Source organism: Acipenser ruthenus, chromosome 32 (genome assembly GCF_902713425.1).
Source record: "Acipenser ruthenus chromosome 32, fAciRut3.2 maternal haplotype, whole genome shotgun sequence".
Taxonomy (NCBI): domain Eukaryota; kingdom Metazoa; phylum Chordata; class Actinopteri; order Acipenseriformes; family Acipenseridae; genus Acipenser; species Acipenser ruthenus.
Window position 1 is genome coordinate 13,090,013 of NC_081220.1, and position 20,958 is coordinate 13,110,970.

General features: G+C 42.6%; 1 protein-coding gene across 3 annotated transcripts; it reads right to left on the reverse strand.

The window, feature by feature from the left end:
• Positions 1-6,538: 6,538 nt before the first annotated feature.
• On the reverse strand, positions 6,539-20,708 carry LOC117962364 (hemojuvelin-like). Of its 3 annotated transcripts, none has more exons than XM_034910087.2 (5): positions 20,538-20,708; positions 13,268-13,412; positions 12,675-12,837; positions 11,864-12,369; positions 6,539-10,649 (listed from the first exon to the last, which is right to left on the reverse strand). In XM_034910087.2, the coding sequence occupies exons 2-5, from the start codon at positions 13,283-13,285 to the stop codon at positions 10,047-10,049; spliced, it is 1,290 nt and encodes a 429-aa protein (XP_034765978.2). In that variant the 5' UTR covers positions 13,286-13,412; positions 20,538-20,708; the 3' UTR covers positions 6,539-10,046. The 3 variants fall into 3 exon arrangements, with proteins under 3 accessions (XP_034765978.2, XP_058862071.1, XP_058862070.1); XM_059006088.1 differs by having other exon boundaries at positions 12,675-12,841; XM_059006087.1 differs by lacking the exon at positions 20,538-20,708 and adding an exon at positions 15,407-16,961.
• Positions 20,709-20,958: the final 250 nt, after the last annotated feature.

A 20,958-nucleotide genomic window follows, 5' to 3' on the forward strand; every position in this document is an offset into this window, starting at 1 on the left:
GACAGCTCATGGATAATAACAGCAAAGCGAGTGCTCGCTGAGGGGGCGGGGCCGGGAGAGAAGGGGGTGTGGCTTTAGAGGTTGATTGAAAACCCAGACAGCCAATCAAGTCATCCTAACAAAGCCTCAGGCAGCCTTGTTTTGCACCCCGAAGTCCGCGTCCAATGTTAAGATACAATTAAAGGTGTACGTTCTGTTCCAGTTGCTTTGTTGCTGGGAGGTGCGGTCAAATGTTCTCCTTGCAGTCTGGCAAACGCACATTCTGCACGTTTTCAACCCGCTAAATTCTACTGCAAAGTTTAACCGACCATATTCCATATGCATACTATATGTTTCTAGACGTTAGAAGGAGTTCTGAAATATTTTAGTCGATGTACGTGTTAATTATACACCTTTGTGCGTTGTGCATGCTACACTTTATTTTAACAACGCATACATTTTAAGACACCCCATAATTCTACAGAGAATTAGTATTTATATTTAGCATTCCAGATCCCCTTCAGTCACTGCCTGTATAATTCTTAAGTTTCTTATCTAGGTATCTATTTTATAACGTTTTTTAGTTTTGTTGTGCATCGCCTCCAATTCCATAAGAGTTCTCACAAACTCTTTTGACATTTCTAAAAATATTAATTTAAAAAAATCTTGACCGAAGCGGATATAAATGCTATTTGAGACATGTAACAAAAATACATCATTTATAGTTCTGTGTTATTGTTGCTGCCTAGATCTATTTAACTGTATTGTTATTTAGAGTGAATTCTAGGTCATTTATCATTTTCACTTAAATATATAGAAAATGCACAGAGATACTTCAGGCCTGCACCGTGTTACCCGTTTGTGAAGTAATTGTGATGATTTAGTGTAAAATAATGGCCGTTGATATTGTACTATCTTAATAATGATTCATATTACTATATGATACCTCCAACACGCAATAATATAACAATAACATAACACTGTAGCTAATATCAGTGTTACGTTATTTACATGAAACTATCTGACACAAAGACATTTCACATGAATATGGGAGTCTGCTGTATGTAACGCAGTCGTCTTATTTGGTGTTTTGTGTAGTTCTGACCATCAGATCAAGAAATGCTTCCGGGCGTTTACAATTTAAACAATGCTGACGTTTATTAATACTCGTTTTTGTATTAATTGACCAGACCTCATCACGACGTACCCCGTTTAATAAAACACACAATCCTATTTATCCATCACACATTCCACAGTACAGACAAATAACAATTAATGTCCTCATGGAAGTGGCGCCTTTTCAAGTGTTTGGCGCCCCCTATAGGATAGACTTGTTTAAAGTTAATGGGCTGATGATTTTTGCTTTCACAAAAGGAACGTGTGTTTTTTAACGAATTACTAATATTATTTTCATGGGCACACATACGTTTACGAATAATCTGAATACTTTTTTTTTAGTCGTGTGTTTGTATTATAACTTGACTCGGTGATACAGTGAGTGTTCACAGTTTTAATGTATTGTAGTGTACAGCTATTTAAAGAGAAGAAGGAATAGAGGCGAGGAGACGAGATGAGACGAGATTCTGTCCAGACGGCAGCACAGTAATCACACCTGGGACGGCTGTTCAACAGGACCCTCCGCAGTCCTTCCATACTGTGGCTTGCCGTCTTGGGTGCTCACAGCCAGCAATTTCAAACCTGGCGAGACGGTATAACCAGACACACGCTGTCAATGACAGAGCCACCAACTGGGAGACCAAGAGTACGGGTTGTTGTTGTCCCGTTGGCTAATTTTAGTCCATGGTTAATGCAGGTTCCAGCTTGGGGCAGGGTTGTTAATTCCTGGAAAGCAGTGCTGAACGCGCCCCAGGGCTCTGACTGGTGAAATGCATGGCAGAGAATCTACTATGTAGCTTATTAAAACCTCATGACTTCCCACTGCATAGAGGTCAAAAAATATCCAACAAGACTTCAGACCAGACTTCATTCACAAGCACTACTAGCAATGAATTATTCATTGATTTAAAAAAAAAAAAAACGTACAAATATTTAAAAATGTGAAAATTTGAGCAATCGTTTTGTCCTTATAGGCCTAAATAATATATTTATTTTCTTGTATAATTCATGTAATTAATTCGTTCTCAGGTGTTTATATTGTACAATATAATAGTACAACATTTTTGGGGCAGCAGTGTGGAGTAGTGGTTAGGGCTCTGGACTCTTGACCGGAGGGTCGTGGGTTCAATCCCAGGTGGGGGGGACACTGCTGCTGTACCCTTGAGCAAGGTACTTTACCTAGATTGCTCCAGTAAAAACCCAACTGTATAAATGGGTAACTGTATGTAAAAATAATGTGATATCTTGTAACAACTGTAAGTCGCCCTGGATAAGGTCGTCTCCTAAGAAATAAATAATAATTTTTGCTGTGTGTTTTAATGTTAATTATCCGATTAGATTTTCTGAATGTTTTTGTTCATTATTAAATAACATGACTCTTAATACCCTGTTGAAAATCCTAGCACTTGCTGATGAGCAGCTAGGAATTGAAACATATATATCAAAGCCTGCAGGCAGCCAGCAGGTATGTGTCAATACAGACAAGATCTACAGCAACAAGATTAAGGAGTGTAGACAACAAACAGCTGCCTGAAAAACTTTCCAGTAAAGGGAGTTTTAATAGATTTGTTTCACCAGCTTTCCTGGAAGTGATACATAACTAAACACCAGTGACCTTGTTTGAAGTCATCTAAGATTATGCATGTATTTATTTATCTTGTTTTATTTACAGTTGGCTAGAGTGGACAGGATGTTCACTACAAGGATTTGAAAACGCGTAGGCCTACGCTAGCCCGAATTTACGTACGTGTTTTCTGTAAAATACTATCTGTGAAACTGAAACCATTTTCCAGAACGATAGACTGGCCACGTGACAGATTGCAGTTCTTTATCTGGTAATACACGTGACTTTGTCCTCAGCCTTTTCCTTCACAGGAAGCGCCACTCTAGAATGTCAGGACAAGGCCGTGCAGAAGATTGGTCGCTGAGCCTCTCACAGTAGACTCGGGCTGCACAGCAAGGCGATGGATGGGGAGGAGGAGGTTGATAGGTCAAAGTGCCAGCAGCAAGAGGAACAAGGGGAGCTAGATAGCTGATTGAGGGCTTTCAGAAGATCAGCCGCTGGTTTTTGTATGAAATCATTTTTATGATGTCATTCATAACCTCCTGTTGCAGCAGTTATAAGAGCATTTTGCAAACGCCAGCAAAGTCTGTTTTCTGATGCAGTAGAGTAAATAGATATTTTCTGGTATAAGTGAAATGACATGAACGCTTTTGAAGTAAAAGTTGCAGTTTATATATTTTGAATATAGTGATAATGGCATTGCTGGGTCATGTTATAATGTATTAATAAGGCAATAAAGCCATTACTTGAATGAGAGGGTTTTTTTATTACTGAGGAACATGCCACAATCACTGTTATACTACAGCTTCTTAAAGGTATCCTTTCACTTACCTCTGTTAATCTGAAATAAACATTGCAGTCCACTGAGAGAGTTCACTGCTTAGAGTAGGGCTTGAGTGGTTTCAGAGCAGGTGTCGTTACCCGTGTCATCTTTCTTAGCAGGGCGACTTACAATTGTTACAAGATATCACATTATTTTTACATACAATTACCCATTTATACAATTGGGTTTTTACTGGAGCAATCTAGGTAAAGTACCTTGCTCAAGGGTACAGCAGCAGTGTACCCCACCTGGGATTGAACCCACGACCCTCCGGTCTAGAGTCCAGAGCCCTAACCACTACTCCACACTGCTGCCCCATGTGTAATGACAAGTATGAATGAGATACCTCCACAGAAAACAATGGCAGATCAGTGTCTGGTTATGTTGGATAAGGAGAGCTCTGTGTAATGACACAGTTATATAAATTCTAATGTTGTTAGTCATTTGAAGAGAGAAACTAGAATGTTATTCAACTGAAAACTATACACAGTCTTCTGAGAAATTGCAAGTGTATGAATTAAATAAACTACCTCGTTAACTTGCATTTGCATTTGATATTAGTAAACCTCTGGATAATTATCATAAGCGTTGTTGGTGGCTCTGTGCACGTGTGTTATATTGTTGACAATACGATGCTCTGGTAATTTTAGAGTATGGTATGTATGAGTTGTTTTTGTCCCGCAGTAATTTTAGTGCAGTACAGTACATGCTAAACTGCCCTGGATTGTTTCCATGACATAACAGAGGTCAAAAAATATGCAACAAGTATTCAGACCACAGTTCATTCACGACAGCTCCCAGCACATACAGCCCTGAACCTGATAGGCATCCATAGAGATCAAATCTGAAAAGCATGCATTCAGACCAAGCAATTCTCCTGTTCATTTCAGACAACAGAAACACATGCAGAGGTTAAAACCGGAACACATATGATAGCATGGTCACATTCTGCTGTTCATTGTTAAAAAATAAAAGAAAGGTCCTTTACTGGTTATACCTGCCCCTTCCCAAGCCAGGACAAATATGGTATAAACTGATACTGCTGTCTAGATTATTATTATTTGTTTATTTAGCAGACGCCTTTATCCAAGGCGACTTACAGAGACTAGGGTGTGTGAACTATGCATCAGCTGCAGAGTCACTTACAATAACGTCTCACCCGAAAGACGGAGCACAAGGAGGTCAAGTGACTTGCTCAGGGTCACACAATGAGTCAGTGGCTGAGGTGGGATTTGAACCGGGGACCTCCTGCTTACAAGCCCTTTTCTTTAACTTCTGGTTCTTCAAATATGTTAATTCAGGATATGCTTCCAATACAATGCTGTAGATAAACTGCTGCATCTTGTTAGCTGAGGTCACATGGTCTGGGTGCAGCGAGACCATTGGTATGATTTTAAATCAGTCGTTTAGCAGGCAGTTTTATCCGTAGCAACTTACAGAGACTAGGGGTTGAACTATGCATCAACAACAGCCGCTGCAGAGTCACTTACAATAGGACCTTGATTTTACGTCTCATCCGAAGGACGGAGCACCAGGAGGTTAAGTGAGTTGCTCAGGGTCACACACAGTGAGTCAGTGGCTGGGCTTGAACCTGGAACCTCCTGGTAACAAGCCACTGCAAAAATGTAACTCCTGCAAGAATGGTCCAGTGGTTAATTACACAACATAGTGACCAGGAACCAGCTGCAGCCTTTTAATGTATTGTCTGTTGTCTCAAATTAGAATATAAAATTCAAGCAAAGAACCCAAAGATCTTTAAGTGAAGTGGGGTATTAAATGGTTGCCAAATGAAAGCAGTTTGGTGAAATCATAGTTAGCACTCCTTTTATAGACAGACAGAAGCACTAGAATTATTTCTACATTGTATTATCCATAGTCCTTATCAAATTTCATCACAACTGGATAAGCGGTTCCCTTAGTCAGACACAGTGTTATCATAAGCATAGCATTTACAAGAAACACTCTCAAAGAGGCCAGCAAGGTACTTTTCTACAGAGGGGATTACCAGTCTGTACCAAAGCATTACACCCGCAGTGCAAAAAGCATGTCTCTTGTATTTGCTACCCTCTTGTGGTGTAATATGGCATAACACTGAGTTTGTTCTGCCAGTGTGTTAAACTGTTCTTACAAATGACCCTCTGTAAAGAGTTTTCATTTATCATATACTGTTCATAAAAAGCCACCATTTCAATGAGTTTATTCTGTCCGTGGAAGGCTTTTCTGTCTTTAACCTGCTGGTTTGAAATCTTGAGTGTTCTGTGAAGCTATTCTGGGCAAAATAAATGAGCCGTTATGTAAAGGAAAATGATACATCCTGGCACGCGACAATGGAAACTGAAATTGACCATTTATGGTGTAGTGTTTCTTTTACTGAACAGGTTTGAGCTCATAGTTCCCAGTTCAAGCTCTGCACTGTCCTGCTAAAAGTATACATACAGACAGATACACCCTAGATCTTCAACTTAAACTGAACAAGGTTTCTATCAAGTTTCATGACAATTGGATATGTGGTTCTCTAGATATAATAATAATAATAATAATAATAATAATAATAATAATAATAATAATAATAATATCTATTTTTATATAGCGCCTTTCATAGTGACCCACCATCACAAAGCGCTTTACAGAGGTAGGCTGTGAACTGTGCATTATATGCAGAGTCACTTCCAATAGGACGTTGATTTAACATCTCATCCGCAGGACGGAGCACAAGGAGGTTAAGTGACTTGCTCAGGGTCACACAGTGAATCAATTAGGAGCAGAGGTGGGATTTGAACCGGGGACCTCCTGGTTACAAACCCTGGACCACACTGCCTCCAAAAAATGTGCAGAAATGAGGATTCATTTACCACCAATGCAGAATAACTGGGTGGAACATTCTTCATGTCTGTAATGGTGTCTGTCAGGAGGACAGCGATCACACTGAATTGCGGAGCAGACGGGTTGCAGAAACTCAGTTTTGTGAGGTTTAAAGAAGGAAAAGGATCCCATTGGTAGCAAATGCCACCTCACTTATTATAATCTGACACCAGTTTACTTAAAGGGGGCGATTATCTATTCTGGGATTCCAAAATATTTTGTAGGGGTCTGAGTGGGATTGACCTCAATAACCATTACATCCCGAGTCGTGCTGTATTCCTAGACAAGGGATAGCATTTTGGAGCACTGCTACCTTCTCATTAAAATATTTGCCTATAGGGCTCACAAGTGGCGCACAATTGGCCAAGCACCGCCCGGGGGGAGAGGGCTTAGGTCGGCCAGGGTGTCCTCGGCTCACCGCACACTAGCGACCCCTATAGACTGGCCGGGCATCTGCGGGCTAGCCTGTAAGCTGCCCAGAGCTGCGTTGTCCTGTCCCAATACTAGGCAGTGTGGCTATAACCTTGAGTTGAGCTTTAAAATAAAATACTTAGAGCTGAGTGCAACATCAGGCTTTCAGTTTATATATTCACTCACTATTACTCCTGTTAATGCCCCACTCTGCATATTGAAACGTTCCCGTCTGAATATAGAGTCAATAGGTACAAGCTCCCAGAAACATTACAGCTACTGTTATTGGTTAATCTCAATCACATTTATCAATCATACATGATTTCCACCCAACTTTTGAGAAATAAAAGCACAAGATTAGATTTTAATGTATGTTTTTAATTCTTAAATGTGTTTTAAAATGTTCTGTATATTGAAAATAAATTGTAATAATGAACAGAATTGTTAACAATGCAATGCTTAGTACTATATTTGAGTTACAGAAAAACTGGCATATGTGTTGTCTCAATACCTGTTTGTTTTAATGCTTGTTTTGACAGATTATTGGTGAATTCCTGATAAAGTCTCGCTCATTGTCAGTCCCCTTGAATGTAAACATGAATCTCTCTTTCCTGCTTTCACCTGATGAAGAGACCTTTGAGGTCTTGATTATTTAGTCCAATGAAAGGTATCACCTCTCCTTCTCTGTGTCTGTAATCTCTGGACTACCATTTCATCTATGAAAGAAGTGTGGCAGCAGTGTGGAGTAGTGGTTAGGGCTCTGGACTCTTGACCGGAGGGTCGTGGGTTCAATCCCAGGTGGGGGACACTGCTGCTGTACCCTTCAGCAAGGAACTTTACCTAGATTGCTCCAGTAAAAACCCAACTCTGTAAATGGGTAATTGTATGTAAAAATAATGTGATATCTTGTAAGTTGTCCTAGATAAGGGCATCTGCTAAGAAATAATAACAACCAAGAAATGGGACTAATGTTAATAAAGCTAATAAGATGCAAGAAATTGATTTTAATAAGCTTGAAATACCATTTTCATTTCGAATAGGTTTTTTCTTCCCTTTGAAACATCTTTGAAGCTACAACATCAGAGGGAAGAGGGACGCTACAGATATTAGAGTCTCTGTGCTGGACACCCCAATATTGAACACGTTCCCTGAACTGTCCCACAGTCAGAATAAGGTAGCAGGAAGGCACAGCGTGTGTTTCTGTATAATTGTGCCGTTTCCCTCCATGCTTTCCCATGGTTATACTCTGCATGTACCATTGTTTACCCAGGTTTGCCATGTTTTGATATTACCAATACACCGACAAACCCCATCCTCTAACTCTATTAAGTGCTTCTTAACATTTTCTCAGTTGAATAAACAGAGAGCAGGCTAGTGTTTCTTTGCGTATTTAATAAGGATGAGCTGGACATGCAGGTAGCTTTAGAGACCCCCGACACTCTCTTCTTCACATGAGAATTGGAAACTCACGGGAAAGACATTTTCTGTGCCTTTTCTCCGTTTTTAACGTTCATTTTCTTTCATGCATGTGAACATTTTGAAAACATTTAGAATACAGGAAATATTACATTTGTAAAATTGAAATACGTTTCATTTTTATCACCTGCATGGGCCTCAGTGCACCAGGGATAACCAACAGACAACAAACAGCAGAGACGGACAGGTGTTCTTATTCAGGGGTGAGCATTGCGTTGCCAGGTAACCGGAAGAATGGTACTGTAGCACCCTCTAGTGCCCAATTATGACATTGCATGGAATACTTCAGGGTGTAGTAAAGCATAGTAACTAAAGGCATGCCCTGCTTAACAGCTATACAGGTGTACCATGCATTGTGTTTATTTATGTATTTAAAGGGGTAATAGCTAATGAAATAATTACGTAGCGCTTACTTGTCATGTACTTCTATTTGCTAAAGGCTTTTTTAGCATAGCATGAAAATACTTCTCTATGGGAATCTATGCTTGCTATAAGCCCGTGCAATGTTTCTACATTAACAGCAATATCCCATTTCTCTTTTCCAGTCCTGGACTGTTTACTGCTCAACCTCCCTATATTCAATCATTTAAAATAAAATCTGTTCTTATTTACAAATTAGGCCTGAGGAAAAAAGTCACATGTCAAAAAAAAATATGTGCATTCACCTTCAATTTGAATGGCATGTTTATATAACAAATTGTGCCATCTGGAGGCTCAAGATTCACCCAATAAGGACCGGAGCACATGATACGCATTTTGTGTCGGCTCTGGAATCTGAACCCAGCCCCTGAGATCCACAGCTACATGTCGCACGTACAGCACAACCCAGGTTCAGATTCTTCCTCATATCAACAGAGTTTGTAAATCACAGTGCCCACAGACTAGTACAGCTGACGATGACGTGGGTCTGAAATGGAGATTCCACAAGACAGATATGGACAGCCTCTTACAAACTCAGAGAGTTATATTCCTGGCAGTATTTACAGTGGCACCTCGCTGTACTGGCTACTTTGTATATTGGTACCAGTCTGAATAGGTATTTAAGTCTGAGTCCAGAGGTGTCCCATTAGCTGGAGATGAGCTGAGTTTAACAATTTATAAGACAGGTCATTCCAAGAACACCATTGGAATTGGGGTGAGAGAGGCCTCCATCCTCTGAAACTCCCATTGGACCTGGTGGATGTCGGCACATTTGCTGGCAGTATGAGTATTCGAATCAGTTTCTTCTTCTTACAGACCCTCCAGGACACACTTTAGGCACATTCTTTTTTTTTTTTTTTAAGTGCCCAATTATATTACCCTCCATGTTCTCCCCAGTTTTAAATGTCCGATTATTTTGTTCTCAGCGCAGCGATTCCCCACACAGCTGCTCAGGAGAACCGAAGGTTCAGCGGGCGTCCTCCGACCCCACGACCGAGCCAGCTTCCTCTTCCACACCCAGGAACTGTCAGCGAGCTACCGCCCTCTGGAGGACAAAGGCCAGCCCTGCAGGTTTCTGGTTGAGTTTACGAGGCGCCTGGCCAGCTGGGTTAGCGAGATGAGGAGAAACATTGCCTTCCGGTTTTGCCTCCCTAACCCACGGGCACGCCCGAGACAATGCGACTCTCCCTCCGGGATCCCCAGTGAAGATCAGCAACTGTGCAGCCGGGATTTGAACCCACACCCCACATGGTCTTGCTTTTCCCAGGTCAGCCACTCGGGGACCCCCAGGCACATTATTTTGAGGGGACATTATGAGTCGCACACTAAGTACTGTCTCTGCGCTACATCCATGCCAGCATCCTGGAGGAACGGTGTGCTATTAAATAATTCCAGTTAAAGTTGTGCTGTGACTAAGAGGAAGATTAACCAAAGCGCGGGGAGAGTGATGGGGTTTGTGCTTGCAGAACTTGCATAAAGGTGCAAACGCTCCACGTCTGGGATCAATGTTCTTGCATCCTCCAAAGCTTCGGCCAAAGCCCTCGTTACATTTGTGTCCCCAGTGGTCACCACGTCGAAAACGCACGCCTGGAAATAAATATCCTCTTTGGGCAGTTCGCTCCCACACTTCAGCTTGGCCGTCTGCAGGCTTGACGCAGAAGACACCAGCGGGGGAAGCCTGTGGGAAGAGGGACAGCCGCTCAAGCAGAGCTGCAGGTCCTGTTCCTCAGAGAAGGAGTTGGCTACCTCCTGGGGCGTGCGGATGGAGAAGGCGAGGAAGTCCCCACTCTGTCGCACTATGATGGTGGTCCCGATGTAGACCGCATGGATCTCAATGTGTTGTCCGGACGGTTGACCCCCAATGGTCAGGCTGTTTCCCCCCCTTCGCTTGCCGCCGTTGGTCGATCCATCGCTAAAGGCGGCAGGGACGTTGTTTATCTCCGCCTGGTAGATCCGCTGGTCGATGCACTCCTTAAAGTTCTTGAAGATGATGGTGATCTGGAACCCACAAAGGGAGAGGAAGGTTATGAGTGCAGCTGTGGTTTCTAACATCTCTTTAGCACAATAACCATTCTCACAAGATGCTTGTTTCCAGACTTAATTTTTTACTCAGGCGAAGCCCATGCAGATAACATAAGAACATAAGAACATAAGAAAGTTTACAAACGAGAGGAGGCCATTCAGCCCATCTTGCTCGTTTGGTTGTTAGTAGCTTATTGATCCCAGAATCTCATCAAGCAGCTTCTTGAAGGATCCCAGGGTGTCAGCTTCAACAACATAACACTATATACTTGATGGATAATTTTTTCTCACCCCTTTCACTTCCAGGTAAAAAAAAAATACACATAAAATACATTTTAAATGGTTTAAAACTAAACAGAAACTGTGTATTCTGGTAACTGCAGCCATTGCATCATGCAGAATTACATCATCATAGCATCTGCATTTTAAAAAACACACACCTGTAACAGATAGGAAGATAAATACATACCTATCTTGTGTATTTATACAAATGTTTATTCATATTGGATCAATTCAACCACACTCATGAGACCATTGATAACAGAGGATTAACCTGGAGGTTAAAAGTTTTTTCCACAAATTCTGTAAGTGACTTTCCCTACCTGTGTCACCTCCAGGAACTAGTTAATACTTGAGTTTGTGCAGATAACTAGCAAAGGTCAGGCTTTCATCTTTCACTTAGTATAGATGTTGATGTATGAAGTGCATCAACTAGACATTAGTCTACAGAGAGAAAACAATGCTCTAGATTTGTGTTGTACACGTAAGCTTTGAGAAATTGTGAAAAGGTGACTATTCATCCCTCTATTGATTTCTAAAACTACTAATGGATAACTTTGAATAAACTCCAATAACAAACAAACAAAACACTGAGTATGCCATTCGTTTTTCAAGTTAACATTCAGGGCTCTAGTTTGAAGCAGAACAAAACCAATAGAACAGAATAAATAAACTAGCCTCCAGCTGACATTGTCATTTAAATTAAGACACCTTGTCATTGTCTTTAAATTAAGAGAGGCCTAGGACTGGATGGCAGGGTGTTTAGGATTGAGCTGAGATATGATTCACAGTGCCTGTGGCCGGTGTCACTGAAGCTACTGCCAGGGCCCCTGCCATGAACACCAGCTGACCAGTGCCTAAATTGGCCTTTGGAATGGCTTGTTATAGCATCCCATTACACCCCCTCTTACCTTAGTGAGCGCCGTGGCATTGGACCCCTTTGCCACATGGGTACTGGTGACCTGCACATACAGATAGTTGTTGTCTATGAGGGGCCAGGCACCCTTGACTCTGCAGGTCTGAAAGTCATCCTGAAAGGTCCTGATATGGGGGTCTCCAAAGACCCCGCAGTGGAAATAGGAAGGTAGCCGACCCTCCCGGAAGTAGAAGCTCCTGTTGTAATTGCAGGTGTCCCCCGCTGGGCGCCCATCGTGGCTGGAAAGCGGAGCCTGGGGCCTTGGACGGGAGGTGGGCCCTGTCTTGGGGCAGCGCTGCTGGATCATGAGGTCCTCAATGCCCTGCACTGCAGAGTGGTAGGCTAGGTCTCCCCGGCAGGCACGGGAGGTGCGGCGGGTACAGAGGGCGTACGAACGCAGGGCACTGCAGTAGCGGGCGTTGCCCCCCGCCCCGTCGCCCAGGTCCAGCGTGGCGGCAACAAACTCTGAGTTACATCGCAGGATCCTGCACTGGGCTGACGCTGCAGAGCACAAGAGAGAGGGCTTTGTTTAGGGATCAGATAGTGCCTCAGAATCATTTGAACGGCACTTATCATAGTGACGCCAACAGTGAGAATTTCAATTTGATGACATTAATATGTGATATTAACAGAACAGATGTTAAGCATGATTGAGTGTATCAACTCGCGTTCCCAGTGGACATTAATAAAACTTCATATCTCAGCAACTTTACAGTCGTCATGAAAAGGCTACCCTTCAATGGGTTATACTTTGAGTAACCTCTAACTGCTCTAATGCTTTAACGTATTCGTTTGTAGCCACATGCCTTGCTTGACGAAGAGGAGGGTGAGCAGCAGTCTCCAGACCACTGAGCTTCTCTTGGTTTGCAGTGTGTTGTTATTGCAGGCAGATGCCTTCCCCATTCCAATCCATGCAGGAATCAGTAGCTCCGCGTCTGCCACTGCTCTGCCAGCGCTGCTCAGCTCACACTGCCTCAAAAACACAAGGTCCACAGAATTCATTCTACCATACACAGCAGGAATGGGCAACTTTGAGGTAGCAGAGGGACACAATACCTTTGGCGGGCCATACATTTAATTTAGTGGCTACATAATGCATAACTGAGATATATTTGCTACAACCAGAGCTCCAGATAAGGTTTTGGTTCATTGAGCAATTTGCTCTGCAATTTAAACACTATGGGGCTGATGTAAGGATAGGCGTTGTGCAAACAGTTGTGGCTGCAAAATCCAAATTGCTTAGCAACCAGGCAATTATTTTGCCCTGCAGCCGATGTAAGCTTGAGACCAGTGCAAATTACTCCTCAGCCAACATCAGTTAAGCTACCAAAGAGGCCATATGGTCCTCTTCAGCTATTAGGTCTACGATGACCTGCAGAGTGAGATGATAACACCTTACCACCGCATCCTCTGGCATCCCAAAGCGACCCTGGGTTTGAATATGCAGTCTTCTCTGTCTTGTCCTTCTCCTCTGAAGGTTTTCCCAGTCTGTCCTCAAAAGAGCCAAGCGTCACCGCATCAGGAAGTGTACCACAGCAACCATCCTGAGGCCAATGACAGGACAAGGTGTGTGGTTTTATACAGCTCTTAATGACTCGCTTCTGCGATGATTTGCACCTTTTAAGAGGAGGTGCAAAGTTTTTGGAGATTCAGCAATTGCTTAAGTGCAAGGCACAATCCTTGCATCTCATTAGAATGTTGGCGCCCTCTTAGTATTCCAGATCCCCGCCCAATTCCATGCTCTTTTCTTCACTTGAATGCATTTCAATATCATTTAAATGGATTAATGATGGCAAAGTGCTAATTCGATAGCGGGTGCAGAACGCCAGGTGAAAAACATTCTTTACATACACTGCATTTTTAGTGGCCACTATTTTTTTATGATAGAAAGTCAGAAGAATCGCTGACTGATTTGTCAATGCTGCGTTCTCACATCACTGGAGTTGCAGTGGCCATACACTGACCTAACATCCCAGAACTTCTACAACATACACACTACCCAGAGAAGAGCACCACACACCCAGAGAAGAGCACCACACACCCAGAGAAGAGCACCACACACCCAGAGAGGAGCACCCCACACCCAGAGAGGAGCACCAAACACCCAGAGAGGAGCACCACACACCCAGAGAGGAGCACCCCACACCCAGAGAAGAGCACCCCACACCCAGAGAAGAGCACCACACACACCCAGAGAAGAGCACCACACACCCAGAGAGGAGCACCACACACCCAGAGAAGAGCACCACACACCCAGAGAAGAACACCACACACCCAGAGAGGAGCACCACACACACCCAGAGAAGAGCACCCCACACCCAGAGAGGAGCACCACACACACCCAGAGAAGAGCACCACACACCCAGAGAAGAGCACCACACACCCAGTCCTTCTACATCATACATATTTGTTGAATTTCGCACTTGTAGGTGGACTTCACAACTCCTCCAGAGGTGAGGAAAAAACACTTGCGATTGAAAAAATGTGCAAGATTCACCCCGGAACAATGGCTCAAAGTGTTCAAAATCACAAAAAGGGCGACTTTACTGAAGAGGAGATTATAATAATAGCTGACAATGAAGACAAGAAATCCAAGGATGAGAAAAATAAGATTTAGCACTAAACAATGCAAAATGTATGAAAACCTACACCACGATTACTCCATCACTATAATTTATATATTAAAAAAGAATTATAATTGCAATGTTTTTTAATCAATCAAAATACTCCGGGGACTAAGACAACCCTGTCCAGATGGGACACTAAATCAATGAGAAAAGTCTAATTATAATACACGATGAAAGAAGTATAAACTCATTTAATGATAAAAGGGTTCTTAATATATAGAGGCTGAGGAATCGTGTGGTATACATTTCAAGACATTTGTTTTTTGCTGTTTTAGTCCCAAGATAACGTAATGTTGTTTCATCTCTGTTTAAAAAACATACTATGATTTGAAATTTAAGTTAAAGAAAAAATAAATCTGTCTCAGAGCAGATCACTTTTACAGAGAAAGTGAGTCTGAACCAATTTCCATAGGCTGTGGAAGGAATTAGAGGCGATGACACTAGAAGGAGATTCATTACATTAATAATGGTTTTTCATGTTCAAATATTTTTAAAAAATGTAAAATAAATGTTGAGATATTCTTTGAATTTTGAATTAGTAGGAAAAAGCAGAAATCCTAACGTATTACAGTAAAAACAAACCACCATCATATTATCTCTTACAAAGCAGAGCAACATCTTTACAGCAGAAAGTATGTGAATTTATTTCAGCTGTCATACATGCTTCAGTTTCCTTTGCATGATATCATTTAGATTGTTGGATACAGTCATTTCAAAATTCTGCAATATGAACGAATATGAACATAGTCATTTTGTGCCACAGAATACATTTCAAGCAGCACTTCTAAAAGCAGAAGGGTAAAGCAGACTGGAGTAATCACATTGGAAATATGACCCTGTGAAATAATCCAGGAGACTTTGAGAACATCATTCTTGAAAGATTTCTTATTAAAAGGAAAATATTTCCATACCTGCTGCGCCAGCACTGCAACGTCACGCGTTCCAACCACTGTGGTTTTTTTGGCCTGTGAAAAAGTCCATCACTTCTGACTTCTGCCAGTTTATACTAATGTAACTGGAACCCAGCCTTCCCCAGTAATCAGATTATCCACGCAGAAGAACCCCAGTCAGCCCCGTTTAGACCTGTTCTCACTATAGATTATAGAAATCCAACACACTGATCTTTCAACAAAAAATGGAGATCTAGTTGTCATTCTGTGGGGTGAGGTGAGAGTGTTGCAATCTATAGTACAGTGTTTGCTGTACAAAGAGACAGGTCATGCAAGCGCAAACAATGACAATGCAAAAGGGTGGCCAGGCTGTGTAGTGAAACGTGCAATCCACTCAAGACGCTATATTTATATAGACAAAAACCATTTCGCATGTGCAATCTGTCTTATAGAGACGTGATTACAGTACATCACCCTCACATCTCTGTCAAGAGAAACCAAATACATCTTTGACACGTTGGCCTGTATTTCCACTGTGTGCAAAATGAAAGCAAATGGCCCACTGCATAACACATGTATGAAGGGCTTTGATTACTAAGATGCCCATTTTTTATATTATATTATTATTTATTTCTTAGCAGACGCCCTTATCCAGGGCGACTTACAATTGTTACAAGATATCACATTATTTTTACATACAATTACCCATTTATTATTATTATTATTATTTGTTTATTTAGCAGACGCCTTTATCCAAGGCGATTTACAGAGACTAGGGTGTGTGAACTATGCATCAGCTGCAGAGTCACTTACAGTTATGTCTCACCCGAAAGACGGAGCACAAGGAGGTTAAGTGACTTGCTCAGGGTCACACAATGAGTCAGTGGCTGAGGTGGGATTTGAACCGGGGACCTCCTGGTTACAAGCTCTTTTCTTTAACCACTGGACCACACAGCCTGGGTTTTTACTGGAGCAATCTAGGTAAAGTACCTTGCTCAAGGGTACAGCAGCAGTGTCCCCCCACCTGGGATTGAACCCACGACCCTCCAGTCAAGAGTCCAGAGCCCTAACCACTACTCCACACTGCAGCCCTATATTATATTATATTATATTATATTACCACACTCCTGTGCCGTCCGTTGACTGGACAATACATTTTTCAACGCGCTCACCAGGAGAAAAAATATATCTCCTAAGGATCGCAGTGTATCCAGATCAGGGAGCATGATCTGAATGCACTGTGATTAAGGCTGCCACCTTTAAAGGTGTGAATGCCTCAGTTTAGTTAACTAGTAATAAACGCTTATAAAACCCATAAACTATAAACTAACATTAAGCAGTAGACAAATCTGTATCATTTTATCCCCGATGTATTTTTGCACTGTGTTGCAATCGCATGCTGACTTAATTCACTCTTAAACAATAGTATATCCCTTAGAAATCTTTAGAAAGGTTTACTACAGTAAATTTGCACGGTAATTTTGCAGTTTTTACATGCTTTTCCCATGATTATACTATACTAGTTAACATGCTTTACCATACCTCTTGAGCTTTACAAAGCTTCCCTATGCTTTACCATGCTTTCTGCTTTTGCTAAGCTGATCTATAAAACACATTTCGCTGTAACACTAAGTTAGCTAAGCTTGTCTAGTCAGTATCGACTCTAGATCATGCTTGTGTGCTAGCGGCCACCGATGAGTTGATCAGCTGTCCTTGCTGTCTCCTTTTGACCTTTCTTCTACTTACAGGATTCGAACCCTGGGCTTTAAATGGGGCGGTGGTGGTAGGGGGTGGGACAGTAGAAATAGAGCAAGCTAAATTTAGTCAAGCCTTTCCGACAGCATATGGTACCCAGTGCCTGAAATAGCAGCTGCTAATGTAGGAAAACGGCAAGGGAGAGGGTAGGTGTGACAGGGTAGCGGCGAGACAGAGGCTCAGAAGCCAGGAAACTGCTTTACAGGCACACTTTAATGAACAAAAATAACACAAAAGTACAAACAAAAAGGCACAAGGGCAAAATAAAGGTTTAAACAGGCATGCAAAAACTGTTCAGGCTGGGCAGAGCCTTCACTGACCTTTTAAAGACACAAAAACAACACAGCTTCACTCACCAAACTCCTCTCTCCAAATGGAGACCTGGGCTCTCCTTTTATGGGATGTGAAATCAATAATTAGCGATTAATCCCATCCCTGCCAACCACCACCAAACATCAATAAATATACACGGGCAGAGCTCTCTGCCACAGTCGGGTTGCTGAAAAAAAGTATGAACAAGGACTAGAAGAAAGGGCTTTGGAGGCAACGTGCCTTCCTGCAGATCTTAAACTGGGTCTACTGTGGACATGACGAAGGAGAGCCAGGGATGCACTTCCAACGTCCTGGCTGAATTCCAGTAACGCTCAGATGTTCATTCATATTATCCAGCCTCAATCCTAGTTTCAGGGATTCCACCATAGATAACAGACAGATACAAAAACTCATTCTATCAAAAATCTGTTAAAGCTGCGTGGTTTGGATAATCCCCAGAAGATTTATAGCCCATGATTTGTGATTAAAAACGGGCAACGTGTTTAAAAATATTTAGCTGAGATACGGACAACGCGGGACACAGCAAAGGTAGTGTAATGCGTTTCTTATACATTCTGCGGGGCATTCCATAACACTGCAAACGATTCAACTGAGTTGAATCCAACAGCACCAGACTAAACTGAGACAATGGTTGTCTATCCCACTAATTTATGAAAATGCTCCCCCTTCATTCCCTGTCATCACTGCTACTCTTATGCCAGTTTTCAATTCAGTTACCATAAGAATGGAATATTTTCCAGTACTTTAAATGTCCACTCACACCTGGAGAAGAGGCTTCTGGTGTTTGTAGATAAATTCCAGTTTAATCTTGTCTGTATCTCACCTACTGGAGGAAAATACCAGATGATAAGTTTCTTAATTAGCAAGTTTTATTATTATTTTTTTTTTGTGAAAGGAAAAAACCTGAACCAGCTCCTGAACCAATGAACCAGCTCCTGAACCAGTGAACCAGCTCCTGAACCAGCTCCTGAACCAGAACCTGAACCAGCGAACCAGCTCCTGAACCAGCTCCTGAACCAATGAACCAGCTCCTGAACCAGCGAACCAGCTCCTGAACCAATGAACCAGCTCCTGAACCAGCGAACCAGCTCCTGAACCAATGAACCAGCTCCTGAACCAGCGAACCAGCTCCTGAACCAGCTCCTGAACCAGAACCTGAACCAGCGAACCAGCTCCTGAACCAGCTCCTGAACCAGAACCTGAACCAGCGAACCAGCTCCTGAACCAGCTCCTGAACCAGAACCTGAACCAGCGAACCAGCTCCTGAACCAGCTCCTGAACCAGCGAACCAGCTCCTGAACCAGAACCTGAACCAGAACCTGAACCAGCGAACCAGCTCCTGAACCAGCTCCTGAACCAGCAAACCAGCTCCTGAACCAGTGAACCAGCTCCTGAACCAGCTCTTGAACCAGTGAACCAGCTCCTGAACCAGCTCCTGAACCAGTGAACCAGCTCCTGAACCAGCTACTAAACCAGAACCTGAATCAGCTACTAAACCAGAACCTGAATCAGCTACTAAACCAGAACCTGAACCAGAACCTGAACCAGCTCCAGAACCAGAACCTGAAACAGCTCCTGAACCAGAACCTGAACCAGCTCCTGAACCAGCTACTGAACCAGAACCTGAACCAGCTCCTGAACCAGAACCTGAACCAGCTCCTGAACCAGCTCCTGAACCAGCTCCTGAACCAGAACCTGAACCAGCTCCTGAACCAGCTCCTGAACCAGAACCTCAACCAGCTCCTGAACCAGAACCTGAACCAGCTCCTGAACCAGAACCTCAACCAGCTCCTGAACCAGCTCCTGAACCAGCTCCTGAACCAGAACCTGAACCAGCTCCTGAACCAGCTCCTGAACCAGAACCTGAACCAGAACCTGAACCAGCTCCTGAACCAGCTCCTGAACCAGAACCTGAACCAGTTCCTGAACCAGAACCTGAACCAGAACCTGAACCAGCTCCAGAACCAGAACCTGAACCAGCTCCTGAACCAGCTCCTGAACCAGAACCTGAACCAGAACCTGAACCAGCTCCTGAACCAGCTCCTGAACCAGAACCTGAACCAGCTCCTGAACCAGAACCTGAACCAGTTCCTGAACCAGAACCTGAACCAGCTCCTGAACCAGCTCCTGAACCAGCTACTAAACCAGAACCTGAACCAGAATCTGAACCAGAACCTGAACCAGAACCTGAACCAGAACCTGAACCAGCTCATGTTCAATACAAGCACGAAACAGCTTCAGAAAGATGCCCTTCATTGAACATTCAGGGTTGTTTATTTTTAGTTTAGAACAGGTGGTCAAAACGTTCCTTCTCTCCAAATCTTTTCAGTTCCTAGCACAGTGTGATCAATTGCATCTGCATGGACAGCAAACGGTAAAATCATTCTTTTTATCTACAGCTCTTTAACCCATCAGTGGTCCGCAAATGTTTAGCCATGGGCACATACGTGTCTCATAAAGTACATGCTAATATTGTACTATTGTGGAGTGTCTAAATAAGCCAATACAATAAATAAAACCAATATTAACTATTTATTCCAAAATATAACATGAAGTTTAAAAAAAAAGCATATAAAAAGAGTACTGATTCTCAGAACGTTAGACAGGGAAGCATATCGCTGTTGCGCAGAACATGGGCTTCAGTGCATTGAGCAACACTAATATGCTTCCCCACCTCACTTCAGAGTCTTTTCAGAAGAAACTAAATATTAGTCCTGTGCTTAAATAGGGTATGGTTTCGTTTTTTTTTTCAACTTCAATCAAGTCCCCCCTAATTCTTCTTTGCGGAAGGATAAATAGTCGTTGAATTTTGCTATTACTACAATTTCTACACTGTGAATAAAATTTGTTTAGGGCAAAAACGTTACAGATTTGTTCGCATAACGCATTTAAACAAAGTCTTTGGACACTTTCAATACTTATAAAAATGCACACATTTTCATGTTAAGTTCATTTTTAAGCATATTGCTGCTCTCTCCATAACGCCTCACGCACCACAGTGAGTGACGGAAATTGCTTCTCCTTAACACTTAAATAATGTAAGGAAGTTGTTAATATCACTTACCTCACAGCTCCGCTGTTTGCTGGAAAAAATGTACAGTGTATCCAATTGCTTTTTTTTCTAACCTTTTATACACTGTAGTCTGTATCCCAAAGCATTATAAGAAGTTTGGTTTGTGCTGTCGCTGAGTGCAAGACAGGCTCCCTTGTGTCAGTGTTTGAGTTTGTCCCTGTGAATCGCTGAGGGAAGAAATAATGAGCAAGCTGCTGAGTCCCGTCCCCCCCCCCCCCCGTCCCCCCCCCCCTTGTCAAATGGCAGACAAGCGTGATTTTTCACAGAGGGCCTTGACGGATACCACAGCGGAGACAAATCATGCAGCAAAGACACCTGTTGCAAAGCCAACAACTGCACAAGCCTGCCAAGCTTCTGAGCATGTACACATGCTGCGGGGTGGGGGCTGGGGAGCTATTAAAAGATATAGGAT

Coding starts and splice junctions, on each gene's coding strand:
- LOC117962364 (XM_034910087.2), bottom strand. Junction 12,370..12,674: donor CCTCCTCTTCGTCAAGCAAG/GCATGTGGCTAC, acceptor TGTGCTCTGCAG/CGTCAGCCCAGTGCAGGATC. Junction 10,650..11,863: donor ATGCCACGGCGCTCACTAAG/GTAAGAGGGGGT, acceptor TGTGGGTTCCAG/ATCACCATCATCTTCAAGAA.